Here is a 15,852-nt window from a genome sequence, read left to right as displayed (position 1 = left end):
AGCCGTACTAGGAGGCTCCAATTGAGCCATAAAATGCCGAAAAGCCTCAATCTCACCTCGAGAGAGGTTAGTACTATCAGATGCCGGTGTTAAAGTTGGAATAGGCTCTAATGTCTCCATGGAAGTAATAGAAAGAGCACTTGAACCCCTTCCACTATTGTAACGACTACCTCCTTGGCCAACGGCGAATGAATCTCTATGTGATGGACGGCCATGAAGATCCCAACAATATCCTTAGTATGGCGAGTACGACCACAATTGTCACATTTCAACTTATCTTTATCATCAACAGTTGTCCCTGAACGATCACCGCCTCGAGCACGACTACTATTGCGACCTCCTCTTTGGGACATCGAGGCTAAGGCTGATCTCTCATGAATGGTAGGTTGGAGCATAGCATTGCGACGACACTCCTCACGATGCAAATAGGAATATACTGTAGTTAATGATGGAAGAGGCTCCTTTCCTAGAATTTGAACCCTGACTTGTTCGTACTCGGAGTTTAAACCGACAAGTAACTCAAATACACGATTTTCTTCAACCAACTTCTTATATGCAATAGCATCAATAGAACAATGGGCCCGAAATGTCTGATAATGATCCAACTCTTCCCATAGACGTCGGAGAGTGGAGTAATATGTAGACAAGGACTTATCACCTTGCCTCATCTGCCAAATTCTATGGCGCAACTCATACACACGAGCTGTGTTGCCTACTTCTGAATATGTCTCTGTAACTGCATCCCATATTTCCTTGGCGGTTTGCAAAAATAAGTAATTACTGCTAATGTCGGGTTGCATAGAATGGAGTAACCAAGACATAACAATAGCATTCTCTGCATCCCATTTGTCAAAGGTTGGATCTTCAGAATCAGGAATTGGTAACCTACCGGTCAAATATCCCATTTTGCCTTTTCCTTTAATGTATAGTATGGCCGATTTAGACCAAGCAAGGAAATTATGGCCATCTAGCTTCACTATAGTGATCTGAAGAGTTGGAGCAATACTTTGTGGATTACTTATACTCCCTTCACCATTCAAAGACACATTCGAAGACTGACTAACCTCAGACATTGTAAAGAAACTTAAAAAAAAAAAATCAAGAAACACCTTGTGAGCACGAAATACACTCCACTAGATATCCGAAGTTGATGTACACTTCACCCGATGGAGAAACACACTTATTATCCTCTTTAACAACACATGGCAAGCATTAGAATATGGAAAACAAGTCAATCCATATCAGAAAATACCACAAGAAATCAGATTTGCATAAAAAGCACCATTTTCAGAAAAAAAAAAAAAAAAAAAACAGAAAAGGGGTCCAAAGAAAGGATCACCGAAGCTTCAATATTTGACCAATCGATCAACAGCCACCACCATTAATTCCTCATAAAAAAACGACCAAACTACTCAAGTCCAAACTCAGAAACAAGTAATCGAAATGAACAAACGAGAGAAAATGACAGATCCTGAATTTCCGTCATTTTTGTTGATTTTTCACTAAAAACATCATAACTTGCTCAAAACAACACCAAATCGCATGAAACTTGTTCCTAAAATTCTCTAAAATCACCCTCTCTTAGAAACAATAAGAAAATGTCAAAATATACAACGAAAACAGCGTCAGATGACGTCAGAACGCCGGCTACTGACATCATCAGACGCAGCAAGTAAGAGAGTTTTCTTGTCTCTCTCATTTTTCTTTAAATTTGTATCTAAGGTCCTTATTGATTTTGAGCTTTGATACCAAGTAGATTTGAGAGTTTTAGGATTAGGATTTTTGTGGAGAAGAAGAAAAGAGATGAAGAAGAGTTGTTTTATTCTCTCTCTCATATATATATTAACATCATAAGAATGTTACTAATAACAAAAGAACCCTTGGAAGATTAGAAATAACCAAGAAACCCTTATAAGAATTTCTACAGTTCTGATGCTACATCATTTGTGTCTGAATCTGACCGATCAACATTGACTGTTTCTGGAAGTCCAGATCATGGTACTGGCCATAATATTGGTCGTAGTGGTGGTCGTGGGTATCATGGTAACCATGGTTGAGGTCGTGGAGGAGTCGTGATTCTAGTAGGGGTCGTGGTCGTGATGCACCTAAAAAGTATACTCATTGTGGACTTGATGGTCACTCTGTGGATTTCTGTTGGGATTTACATGGTCAGTCCACAAACTAGGCCAATCAGGCTATTTCTAGTGACATTAATGGTGGTAATTTTGTTGATCCTCCTCATCAGGTGGCTTCCCATGTAGATATGGTTACTATATCTCGTGATGAGTATTCCAAGTTACTTTATCCTCCTCAACCTGGTGCCTTGTCCTCCAACACTGCGACACTAACTCACTTAGGTATATCCTGTCTTACTTCATCTTCATCCCCTTGAGTCATTGAATCAAGGGCGTCAGATCACATGACTGGGTCATCAGGTGTGTTTTCATCCATTCAACATTCTTCTCTTTGTCTCAGTTTGTCACTCTTGCTGATAGTACTATTTTTAGGGTTTCTGGTATTGGAACTGTCGTTCCCTATTCTACTCTTTCTTTATCTTCTGTATTATATCTCTAAATTTCCTTTTAGTTTAATGTCCATCAATAAGTTAACTCAATCTCTTCATTATTCCATGATGTTTTACCCCTCATATTGTGTTTTTCAGGATTTAAAGACGAAGAGGACGGTTGGTGGGGGATATGAATCTGGAAGTCTCTAGTATTTGGATGGCGGTGGAAGTTCGCCTACTCTTTATGCCACAATCACTCTGCAACAATGGCAATGTCGACTTGGTCATCCTTCACTCCACCTTTTAAAAAAGATGGTTCTCACTTTGAGTCGTATTTCTATTTTAGATTGTGAGTCATGTCAGTTAACTAAACATCATCATGTTTCTTGTCCATCTAGGTCTGTTATTAGATTATCGAGTCAGTTTAATCTAGTTCATTCTGATATTTGGGGTCCTTATAGGATTATTGCCCGTTGTGGGTTTCGGTATTTTATTACTTTTGTAGATGATTTTTCAAGAGTGACATTGTTTTATTTAATGAAAGATCGTTCTGAGTTATTTTCTATTATTAAATTGTTTCATACTGAAATTCAAACTCAGTTTGGTGAGCAAATCAAGTTGTTTCATAGAGATAATGCTAAGAATATGATTTTGGACCTTTGAATGACTATTTTTCATCCTTTGGTATTATTCATCAAACTTCTTGTACACGTACCCCTCAACAAAATGGTATTGTTGAACGTAAAAATCAGCACCTTCTTAAATTTGCACGTTCTCTGATGTTTCAGATCCAAGTTCCCAAACCATACTTGGGGGGATGCGATTCTTACAGGATGTTATTTGATTAATCATATGCCTATGTCTATTCTTGATGGTCAGTCTCCTCATTCTGTTATGTTTCCTTCGAGTCCTTTATTTTCCTTACCTCCATGGACCTTTGGTTGTGTCTCATTTGTTCATCAGTCGTCTCCTGATTTTGATAAGTTTGATCCACGTTCGGTGAAGTATGTATTTCTAGGTTACTCTCATACTCAGAAAAGTTATCGTTGCTATGATCCTTCAATCCGTCGTGTTTATGTCAGTGTAGATGTCACATTTTTTATTTATTTATTATATTTTACAGATCTAGTACAGTATGATGATCTTTTGTTTGCTCTTCCTCTTCCTATGGCTGATTTATTTCCCACTGTTCCATTTCCACTCACTTATGTTCGCGGAAAGCAATTGACAACTTCAGATCCTCATCCTCCTACAAATGCAGACACCTTACCATCGTCTTCACAACCTGCAGATCAGGTATCTAGTACTTTTGCTTTTGATTTTCCTATTGCACAAAGGAAAGGCACTCGTCATTGTACTAAGCACCCCATTTCTAAGTTTGTTTTTTTATCTCATATGTTTGCTTCGTATCGTGGTTTCGTTTCTGTTCTTTCTTCTGTGTCTATTCCTAGTAGTGTACAGGATGCTTTGTCTCATTCAGGTTAGAGACAAGCTTGACATTGATGCTCTTCATCACAATGGTACTTGGGAGTTAGTGTCCTTACCTGCTGGTATGCGCACTGTTGGATGTTGTTGGGTGTATGTGGTGAAGTATTATTTACCTGATGGGTTTGTTGAGCGGGTGAAGGCCCGCCTCATGGCCTATACTCAAACTTATGGTGTGGACTACTCAAAAACTTTTTCTCTTGTGGCAAAAATGACTTTATTTGTATTGTCATCTCTCCTGCTACCCACTTTCAGTGGCCCTTATGTCAATTGGATGATAAGAATGCATTTTTGAATGGTGATTTGGAGGAGGATGTATATATGGAGCAACCTCCTCGTTTTATTGCTCAGGAGAAGTTTGACATGGTATGTAAGTTGAAAAAGGCTATTTATGGCCTAAAACAGTCTCCACGAGCTTGATTTGGGAGATTCAATGAGGTAGTAGTTCAATTTGGGTTGAAATAGTGTCAGATAGATCATTTTGTGTTTGTTCGCTTCAGTTCTTCAGGGACTATCATTCTGGTAATTTACGTTGATGATATAATCATCACAGGTAATAACACTAATGGAATAGAAGAGCTGAAAGCCTTCCTTCAGACACAGTTTCAGATAAACGAACTTGGTAAGTTGTGTTATTTCTTAGGGATAGAAGTTGCAAGATCCAAGAAAGGTATTAACCTGGTTCAAAGAAAGTATGTTCTTAATTTACTTGATGAGACAGGTATGTTGGGAAGTAAATCTATGGACACTCCAATGGACTCTAATTCAAAGTTGATAATAGACAGTGGAAAGTTGTTTGATGATCCAGGAAAATACAGAAGACTAGTTGGTAAACTCAATTACTTGACTATCACTCGTCCAAATATTTCTTTCGCAGTAAGTGTAGTGAGTCGATTTATGGAAACGCCAAGGGTTCCACATTGGGAAGTTGTTCGGATCCTTCGATCTCCAAGCCGTGGTTTGTGGTATAAGTACAAAGATCATTTGGACTTAGAGGGGTATTGTGATGCTAACTGGGCAGGTTCTCCATCTGATAGGAGGTCTACATCTAGGTATTGCACTTCCTTGGGAGGAAACTTGATTTCCTGGAGAAGTTAGAAGCAAAATGTGATTGCAAGGTCTAGTGCAGAGGCAGAATATAGAGCAATGGCTCTTGTGACATGTGAACTGACATGGGTCAAGAATTTTCTCGAAGAATTGGGTGTTAAGATAGCTACTCTTATGCGATTATATTGTGATAATCAAGCAGCAATTCATATTACTTCCAATCTAGTGTTTCATGAGCGAACAAAGTACATTGAGACAAATTGTTACTTTATCAAAGACAAGATTTTATGTGGGGAAATTAATACACCGTTCGTGAAGTCTGAAGATCAATTGGCAAATATGTTCACTAAGGCACTAAACTATAGTCCCCTCAGTCTTATTTATTCCAAGCTGGATTTACTTGGTATTTATGCTCCAGCTTGAGGGGGAGTGTTATTTTTTCTTTAGTTTTTATTTTTCTTTTCTTTTCTTCAGTAGTTTATTTTTTGTAGTTTCTTTAATTTATTTCTTTTGTTTTTTGTTCCAAGTTGGACTTTCCAACTTGAGGGGGAGTGTTATCGGTATGTATAGGGCGTGTGGGGGCAAACTGGTCTTTTCCAATTCCACACATCCCACTTAATGTGGCCTTAATTCTCTTTTATAAATATAAGAGAGGAGGCTCATAGAATATGATTTTTTCTATTGAGTTTCTGTCAATGCTTCTCCTTTAAATCTCTCTTCTCTTTTAAACAATAACACTACCTAACACCTCTATAACAAGCACAAAAAGGAAAGGTAATAACGGATCTCCTTGACGCAAACCTCTAGAACCCCTAAAGAAACCAACTGGACTACCATTGATCAAAATCGAGAAAGGCGTAGAGATCACACACTTCATAACCCAACCTATCAATCTTGTTCCAAAACCTATCCTGCCTAATAAATATTCCAAGCAATCCCAACTTACATGATCATAGCCTTCCGCAAATCAATTTTGCCTACAACTCTGGAGCACGACTTTTCTCTCTAGATTCTAGACATTCATTAGCAATAAGCACCTTATCTAAGATCTGTCTACCACTAATAAAGGCCCTCGTTCCGACCCAATCAGAAACTGGATGATTTCCTTCAATCTTGTGACCAAAACTTTTGCAATATCTTATAGACTGAGCTTATCAAACTAATGGGTTTGAAATCTCCAATATCATCCACCCCCTTCTTCGGAATTAAACCCACGAAGGTACTATTCAAGCCATAGTCCAAATAACTTTTCTCTTGCAAATCCCCAACCACCCTCATAAAATCCTCTGACACAATGTCCCAACAATTCTTATAAAATGCTACAATGAAACCATCTTGGGCCAGGCGCCTTACCCCCACTCAACGACTTAACCGCCAAAATCACCACTTCCTCCTCAATTTTTCTTTCTAACCAATCCCTTCTTTCCTCCGAGATAACATTAAACTCTAAATTATCGGGACAAGGTCTATGGGTCTCCTTTTCCCTATACAAATCTTTATAGAACTCTACCACACCTTCCCTAATCTTCTCCTCATCATCTACCACACCCCCCTTGATTTTTAGCTTGTCTATGTGATTGGCTTTCTTACGAAAATTTGCTACCTTGTGAAAAAAACTAGTGTTGTTATCTCCTTCTTTAAGCCACTTGATTAGTGATTTTTGTCTCCAACATATCTCCTCCGTCAAAGACATCTTCTAAAAGTCTAGCTTCATATTAGATATTCTCAGATTATCTTCTAAAGATAGCAACCCCTTTTCTTCTTCTAATCAACTCTCCCAAACACCTCTCCATTCCATACCTTTAAGTTTTCCTTTAAAGCCTCAAGTTTGCCCTTAAATACGAACCCAGGACGACCAAGGAATCTCATCACATTCCACCACTCCTTTACCTTGTCATGAAAATCTTGGTGCAAAAACCACATATCATCGAATTTGAAGGGGATGGCCTACTTTGGATTTGACCCACTTCCAAAAAAACTTGAGCATGGTTAGACATAGGACTTCTGCTGATTGAGACGCACTAATGAAATGCTCATCCCACCCACTAGAAACTAGAAATCTATCCAATCTAGCTAAACTTGGCAGATTTTGGTTATTAAACCACGTATTCCTCCCAAAGAGAGGATAATCCAATAAAGCTTGTCTATTGATGAACATATTGAAATCTTTCATCCCTCTCAAAATCCTCATCCCTCCCCTCTTCTCATAGTTAAATCTTACTTTATTAAAATCTCCCCCCAAACACCAAGGTCTATCCCAGTAACTAGCCACAACATCCAACTCCTCCCAAAATTAATATTTCTCCCAACTTTTGCAAGGACCATAAATTCCAGGAAAAAAAAAAAAAAAACCCATTGAAAATCCTCATATTAGATCTTACAAAGAATAGAAACTGAAAAGGCCCCAACTAGACTATCCTCCAATTGAATTGTTGATTTATTCCACGTCACAATGATACCCCTTGCAGAACCATTAGAGGGGAACCACGACCACCCGACATCTCTTTTCCACAACTCACCAATAGTCTTATCATTACACTCCGACAACTTTGATTCTTGAAGAGTGACAATACACGGGTTTCTAGAAATTATAATGGCCTTGACAATACTCATTCTCCTCTTTTCCCTTAAACTCCTCATGTTCCAAGATACGATCCTAAGATTCATTGGTAACTTGTTTCCTACCCCTTTCTTTCCTGTTGATCCTCCCTGATTTTATGGGAAACTCAATAATACCAACCTCCAACCTTTCCACCTCCTTAGCTAACTAACATCTTATTGTTGATTTGGGTTCTCAAAAGAAATCTCTTACACCGAATTCGTAACATTCACCTCTCCCAAAATACCAACGTTTGAAATAACATTGTTGATTGGATTTGGAATAATATGGCACTCACTAACATCCTTGATGACCTTTGAAACTCTCTCTCACTACATTCTCCTTCCGTAGTTACCACAGTCTGAAACTCAATGGGTTGAACCTTAGGATAGGATTCTAAGAAATCACGATCGCAAATCAACAAAACCTCTTCAAAACCAAACTCCCCTCTCGAATCCAAAGAGATAGTGCATTCAAAAGGACCCAAAGAACAAGTGGATACAGAGTAAGGACCCTGGTACTTGTCGGCCAAATCAAACACCAAAACAGAAAGAAGGAAGTTTAACGGAAGGAAAAAGGAAGCAAAAAACTCATTCAACCAATAAAAAGTGAAAGACGGAAAAGGTGAGTCTAAGGAACTTACAAGGAGAGAAGGACTAGAAAAGAAAGAAATATCTCAAAACCTTTACCTGTGAGAGTTTTTCCCCACCTTTCCAGAAATTGGGATCAAGGGTATCAATGGCGTGAAGCCAAAGATCAGACTTCAATCTCCTCATCACTATAGAAATTAACATTGTCGAAGCTATTATGTTAGATGAAAAGATCTTCCCATGGTGAGCCTAACCGTGTTCTGAAGGAAGGGTAACAAAACTGAATCTCCCTTTTCGATCCTGAAACTGATTAGGGTGCAAACTCACTCTCTGCCCATAAAACTTGTGAAGGTCCAGACCCTCTTTTTGGGCCTCTAGTGCAATACCCAAAACATTGATCTGAATGCAAAATGGCCTTGGTCTTACAAGGGTCTCTCTGCTCTCCTCTAACTCATATGCAACTTGTGAAGATGTGGGTTGAACAAGGTAGGCTTTAAAGACAATAAAATCGGATTCTCTGATCTTGGGCTTTCTCTAGCCATCTCTAAAGTATTTGCAGCCCGATTGGGAGTAGGCTGGGTTGGAAGAGAACCTGAATCCAGATTTAATTCATCAACCGGGACGACTCACTACCCCACTCAAACGTAGAAACTTTATGTAACTCACCACCCTGGCTGCCTTGATAAGTAAATTTGCCATGCGTTGATTTGGGGTCACCCATCTTGAACAGTTGTCACGATGTTTGACACCTATTGTGGGCCCAACTTGAAGAAAGTTTGAAATTCGAATTTTCTAGAAAATCTTGAAGCTTCTGTCGTACGCACCTTTTCTCCGTGCTTGATTTCTCGAGGTCTTAATCGATAACAATCTACGCCATCTTCTTCGGCTGAAGCAACATTTCTAAACCCCAGTGAGGCCTTTTGACAAAGTAATTTCTCCTGGCACACCTTCCTCTACCACTTTATCTTGTAGTCTTGGCAGTTTAACTTGATTCAGTCTGCTCTAAGCCAACCCTCTTGAATCTCTCCTTCACAAATCTTTACCCCGTTCTAGACTTAAACCCACTACAATAGAGCTACAAACCCCTTGGTAACTTCTAAGGAGGTGAAGCCACTTTCAGTTTTGCTACGGATAAGTCTATGCGCCATCTAGTCTTTGGGTCAACCTCCAAGAGCCTTCCCATTCTTTTTCCGATGAACTTGAACACAAACTCGTCGAGGACAATGAAAAGGGATGCCAAAACCTGAATCCAAGTGCCTTCAAACCTCTATTGGGAGTCTAATTTGTTGACATCTGAGCCCTATTACTTAATCTCAATATTCTCTTCTTAGGACCCCAATAGAGTAAAGACCCCCTGAAGTTATTTATGATTTTCAAACGATCTTTGACATAAATCAACAGCTCATCCTAGTCGAATTCATCACTATCAATTTCTCAAACAATAGACCACCTCCAAACCCCGAAGGTTTGACCATTCCGAAGAAATTCTTGTGCCCTTGTATTTAATTCTTCAACTGAAAGCTTCTTTGCAGAATCTGGTTGAACCTCTAGGGGGCTGGTAACCTTCTTGGCTATCTTAACCATTTCTACCCAAGTTTGATCCAGACCTTCACCCAAAACTAGAATCTCAGGTACCTTCACTTTCTCCTTTGGATCAATGAACGATTTCAACCCCAGAGACAGGATTCTCCACCCATTACCCCTGTTCCCTTTTGGAAAAACAAGAGTCTGAGTCTTACTAGTATCCTGAAAGTATACGAGTTTCACAAACGAACCCTTTACATTCTGACTTTGGTCGTTATGAAAATCCTTCTTTCCTTGGAATATTTTAACCACAGAGATCTCCTAAGTGAGCAACTGATGTAAATAGGCTTGCCGACACTTATCTCAATGCCTATGATCGAGTTAAGATGCATCAAAGAAAGAAATCAACAACATTGACCGAGCCAACTCAACCCAAGCTTTGACCGGTCCACAAGACCTAGTCCAATTTCTCTTATGACTCTTTGTTTTATTGAGTTTCTATTATTTAAGTAGTACTAATTAGTTTCTATTTCAATTTTAGAAGGTGTCTTTTCCTAGTTAGTTTCTAATTTGTTTTATATTAAAATTCGTTTTTATTTTTTAGGTTATAATTAGAAGTCATTTTAGATGTCCAAATTGAGTTCTAATAGGATTAGAAGGTTAGTAATATGTTCTAAATGGATTAGGAAGTTATTTTTTAGTATTTTAGAAGATTTCTAAGTTGTTATAGAGTTATCTATATAAAGAGCTCCACTAAACAAATTCAGGAAATTGATTTTTTTGAAGATTGATTAATAAAAGAAAAAGAAGAGACTTTTTCCCTTTCTTTGTTTTTTTATCTTATTTTGAGCATAAGAACCCGATATTGGTTCTTAATTTTAGTGTTTGCGATTGATTTTCCATAAATCTCAAACCTAAATTGAAGTTTCCAGTCTGTTTTGCTTGACATAGAGATTCTTCATTACTCTTAGTTCTTGGGATTTCACTTAGAACCAGAGTACTAGGTTTGTGTGTTCTACCCTACATCAACAACCTTTGGAGAGAGCTTCACTAATCTAGATAACTTCTTATTCCAACAGGGCTAACTTCGAAACCTATCTTTTACCGATTTTCGATAACATGAAACCCTCTATGTTCTTCAGTCTTCCATGCTTGAGCACAACCACTTTGCTTCAATCCTGAACCCTTTTTTCCTTTTCCTCCATGTCTTATACCCTATCCTTTAGAGAACATTTTTAACTTTAGGGCTTTCACTTGTGTGGTTCTAGAGTTTCGTTTTTATTCATCACCACCTAATTAGCCATTCCCTCACACTTCCCAAGTACAACAAACCTAGAATTCATAAAACCTAGGTTGTACTAAATCAATTTTGGTATCAAAGCAAAACTTGGAATAGAGTGACACCTAGTGATGGTATTGGAGGTCAAAATCAGATTGGTCTTACCTTCTAAGATAATTCAAGATATCGTGCAATGATGAGTATGAGAACTTGATTTCCACAAGTCTTACAAAGAAAATCTAACAGAATGTCGAAGATAAGATCTGTTGTAGATATTGTGACGAAGGTTTCACATTTAATTTCGTCATGGAAAATTTATCCATAGTATCGAGTGCAAGATGGTCCCTTTAAAAGACTATCATATCGTGTTGGGATGAGCTTGGATTTCATGTGTCCATACTACATTTGACGCAGAACATGATCTTCTATGTGTCACTTCAAGTAAATGATATCTACTCAAGATATCATCGTGGAAGTCAACACCTATGGTACGATTAGTCCAAGAGCATATTGACAAAAAGGCAAATGCAACATCAACTTCAAAAGATGGTATGCCTACAGTTCTAGAATCAACGCATGAAAAAGGATCCTGAGGTAGACAACACGCCAAAGGATCCTAAAAAAAATGATCTTTTGGAGACATCTGTAGTTCTTGTTCATGATGCACTTGTACCATCACTATCTCACATTGACTTAATCATCTCAGATGAGTACAACAGAGACTTTTCCAAGATGGACGATCGTAGTTTGAAGTTCATGATTCAACGCAACACCAAGACACGAAGACAAATCTTCGCCAAAAGGGATGAGCCACATATTGTTATGATCATCCTCAAGCCTTGCAAAATCAAAGATGAATTTTCTCCAACTAGAGGAGAATAATGCAAGACACAAAGCAAGCCAACAATCATGGTCTCCAATGGCAATTTTGTCTGCGCTTCCACTTGTTTTGGTCTAAAGTTATTTGTTTATCATTTTTATTTTGTTGGGATTTCAAAAACATTTTTTTCTTAAAAATGCCTTTCAATAAATTTTATTTCTTCTTCATCACTACCTATTAGCCTTTCCCCCACCCTTCCCAAGTAGAATAGACCTACAATTCATAAAACCTAGGTTGTCCTAGGTAAACGGTCCTATATTTGTTCTCTTTTCAATGTTGGTTGGTGTTTCCCTCATTTGATTCTCTCTCCTTTCCTAAGCTAGCAGATCATGGTATTAACGTCGAGAGAAAGGATCCAATGGTATCTAATCCCTTCAGCTGTTTTGGAGCATTTGGAATAAGAGGAACAGCCAAATTTTGAGGGAAAGGAACATTGGTTTTCTTTCCTTTTTCTTGTTTTGTTATTTGGTTCTTATTCAACTGGTATAAAATTTTCAAGTATTTTTGGAGTGTTCTCTTAGAGAGTAGTGTAGCGCATTGGTTTTCTTTCCTTTTTCTTGTTTTGTTATTTGGCTCTGCTGTTCTGGAGGTCTCCTCGACATCTTTTTTGTGTTTTGGATTCTAATAATATAAAATCTTAGGGTAGTTCTGGGAAACAAGAGTATTTTAACTATAGTATTTCAATGTCAAAAAGATATGTTTGACTATATTCTTGAATAGAGACGGTTAAAGAGAGAGCAATAGAGAGAAATGATGGAGCAACTGAGACAACAACAGATAAGTTTAACAAAAAATAGCATACATGTATCCAAATAAATTCTGGTTATCAATAAAAAGAATTAGGATTAGCATGAACAACATTTGAATGCAATCAAGGTGAGAGTCCTCTATAAGAATCACTTTAGCTCAAACAAAACCAGGCGTCCAAAACCTATTATGAAATGTCACAACAGGTTGCTAACTTGGTAAAGTTTGCGAGTGTTGATACCACAGACCAAGGAAGCGGGGCTAATAGGAAAAATCGATATGCAAAAGGCTTATGATCATGTGAGTTGGGGTTTTTTGGAGTATATGTTGGGTAGGATGGGATTTGGTTCTAGGTGGATTAGGTGGGTTATGAAGTGTATCACGTCAGTTTATTTTTCTATTTTAGTCAACGGTAGTCCGGCAGGGTATTTTCGTAGTTCCAGGGGGTTGAGACAGGGGGATCTGTTATCCCCATTTTTATTTCTGATTGTGACAGAGGCCTTGGGTAAACTGTTCAGGAGGGGGGTGGAGATAGGGAGGTTATCCGGTTTTAGAGTGTCGAGTGAGGGTCCGTTGATATCTCATTTGCAGTTCGCAGATGACACCTTAGTATTCTTAGATCCTTCTAGAGAACAAGTGAGAGTTCTCCGGTTTTATTATGTTGCTTTGAAGCAATTTCAGGTTTACACGTCAATCTACAGAAAAGTAAGTTGTTTGGTGTTGGGGAGGTGCAGGGTCTTCCGATTTTAGCTACAATTTTGGGGTGCAGGAGTGATATACTTCCATCGTCCTATTTAGGCTTACCTCTTGGGGCCCCGTATTGTAGTAAAATATTTGGGAGGGAGTTATCGAGAAAATGGAAAAGAAATTGAGCACCTGGAAGGCCAAATATCTATCTAAGGGGGGTAAGGTGACATTGATCAAGAGTACTTTAACGAGCATTCTGATTTATTTCTTATCAATGTTTTCGTTGCCCCAATCAGTGGAGGTTAGGATTGAAAGACTTATGAAGAACTTTCTGTGGAATGACAATAATGGAGGTAAAAAGTATCATTTGGTAAATTGGAAGATAGTTTGCACTCCAAAGAAGAAGGGAGGTCTGGAGATTCGGGGGCTAAGACTAACTAATAAAGCCCTCCTGGGCAAGTGGCTTTGGAGATTCGGGGAAGAAAGAGATAATTTGTGGAGAAAAGTGGTTAAGGCTAAATATGGAGAGAAGAGATTTGGGTGGTATAGTGAAGAGCCCACAGGGATTTACGGATGTAGTGTGTGGAGAGGTATAATGAAGGTTGCCAAGAAGTTTGAAAGGGAAATCAGATATAAAGTTGAGATGGGGGATAAGGTTAGATTTTGGGAGGACTTATGGTGCGGAACTTCAACTCTGTCTACTCAATTCCCATCCTTGTACGCTTGCTCGTTGAAAAAAAATAATTCAATTAGGCAATGTCTGATTCGGGACGGGAACACGGACTCTTAGAATCTGGGATTTAGGAGGAATTTCAACGATTGGGAACTGGCAAATGTTACATCTCTTTTAGATCTCCTTAATTCAATTCATTTGAGAGAGAACGAGCCAGATAGAAGGGAATGGGTCAAGGCTAAGGATAAGAAGTTCTCTGTTAAGTCATTCTATTATTGTATGCAGCCGGCGGGTGAGGTTTCCTTCTATCCCTCCATTGTTTGGTCCGTTCCTGTTCCTTCAAAAGTGCCCTTCTTTCTTTGGCTTGCCTCGTTGGGAAGAATCCCCACCTTAGATAATTTGATCTATCGAGGGTGGATTACCCCAAATTTCTGCTTTCTTTGCTCTAGGGATGGGGAGTCTATTAATCACATACTTATTCATTGTCCTTTTACTCGAGGTATTTGGATGTTTTTCTTATCCCGTTTTCAGGTGGATTGGGTATTTCCTTCATCTTTTTGGGCGCTTCTGGAGGGTTGGAGTTTAAATATCTTCGATTCTAGAAAGAGGCTTCTTTGGGCTATCCTACCATTCGCAATTGCTTGGGGTCTTTGGAGAGAACGCAACAACAGGGTATTTCATAGCAAGGAGAGCTCGTCTCACACGGTGATATTAGAGATCTTGGGTTTGCTTTTCCTTTGGTCAAAGCTAAGTAAAAACTTTGAGGGAGCATGTTTCCAAGACTTTGTTTTTAATTGGGATAACATTTGTGATGCGTAGTCCCTAGCGGGCTTGTATTTTTTATTTCTTTCTCCTTTTGTAGTTTTGCTTTTCTTGGTGTTTGGGGGCTATCTCAGCCTCCTTTTCTCTTTAAATTTATAAAATTTATATTTATCAAAAAAAAAAGTTAATGGACTCATTAAAAACATGGTTACTTGGTAGCAATATTTTTTGCATACTGCAAAGAAAAAAAAAATTAGATAGAAAGAACCTGATGCTTAGATTTGCAAGGAAGAAACCGTTGCTGAATTGCCTTCCAGTCAGTGTTATATTCCATCAACCCCATTGCTAGTAATCTGGTCAAATGAAAAGAAGTGAATCTTCAAAAACAATTCCAAGGAAATGCAACATGGCAAGATAAATGGAATCGGTAAGCAACCAAGGAAAGCACACATGATACACAAAGGGTTCATAACTAGCACCAATGTAATCTAAATTTTGGGTAACAAACAATATAAATAATTAAAATAAAAAATTCATTTTTCACCCATTAAAAAGAAAAAAAGCCACACGGTACAACTGAAATTGTGGAACTCACTCATCCTCCACATCAGTGAAAAGCACCCGATTTGCAACAGCTGTTGGGGGAGGCTTATGTGGAAATAATGCTGAATTAAATAGTGGATAAAATCTCTGGGCTAACTTGACAATTTTCTTTGGGGCAAGTGCAACTGATTGCTTCTTAGTACTTTCTACAAGTGCAGCGGCCAAAGTCTTCTTAGGTGGCTGGCGAGCAGGCGAAGACGATGGAACTGTACTGGGACCTTGGGCAGTGGTGCTTCTTAAAACCTCAGTATTAGTTTTTTCAGCAGATGAGGGAATACTAGAAAACGGGAAAAGAGGTTCTCTTTCAAAGTGACTCTCGAACATAGAATCCACATGACGTTTTTTATGTTCTTGCACGGCTGTCAAGCAAATTACAAACCAAAAGCATCACAAAAAAATGTCAAACTCAAAAAAGCTTGTAATTGTCAAAGCAAGGACATAACTTTAAATTAAATACATATATGCCACTT

The 15,852-nt window shown here is 38.4% G+C and overlaps 1 protein-coding gene across 6 annotated transcripts in view; it reads right to left on the bottom strand.

The window, feature by feature from the left end:
* The window catches only part of LOC147380395 (uncharacterized), a 36,259-nt gene that overhangs the window by 13,089 nt on the left and 7,318 nt on the right, over nt 1–15,852 (bottom strand). For all 6 annotated transcript variants that reach the window (XM_086431758.1, XM_086431761.1, XM_086431757.1 and 3 more), the window contains 2 exons: nt 15,375–15,741; nt 15,048–15,132 (listed from right to left, as the gene is read on the bottom strand). In XM_086431758.1, coding sequence (XP_086287884.1) covers nt 15,048–15,132; nt 15,375–15,741 — 452 coding nt within the window. The remainder of the gene's footprint in view (nt 1–15,047; nt 15,133–15,374; nt 15,742–15,852) is intronic.

The sequence above is a fragment of the Akebia trifoliata genome, unplaced genomic scaffold, assembly GCF_017979445.1.
Source record: "Akebia trifoliata isolate Shusen 1 unplaced genomic scaffold, ASM1797944v1 Contig01424_ERROPOS340448, whole genome shotgun sequence".
NCBI lineage: Eukaryota > Viridiplantae > Streptophyta > Magnoliopsida > Ranunculales > Lardizabalaceae > Akebia > Akebia trifoliata.
Note: the sequence above shows the minus strand (reverse complement) of the source record. Positions and strands in the feature narration are given on the sequence as shown.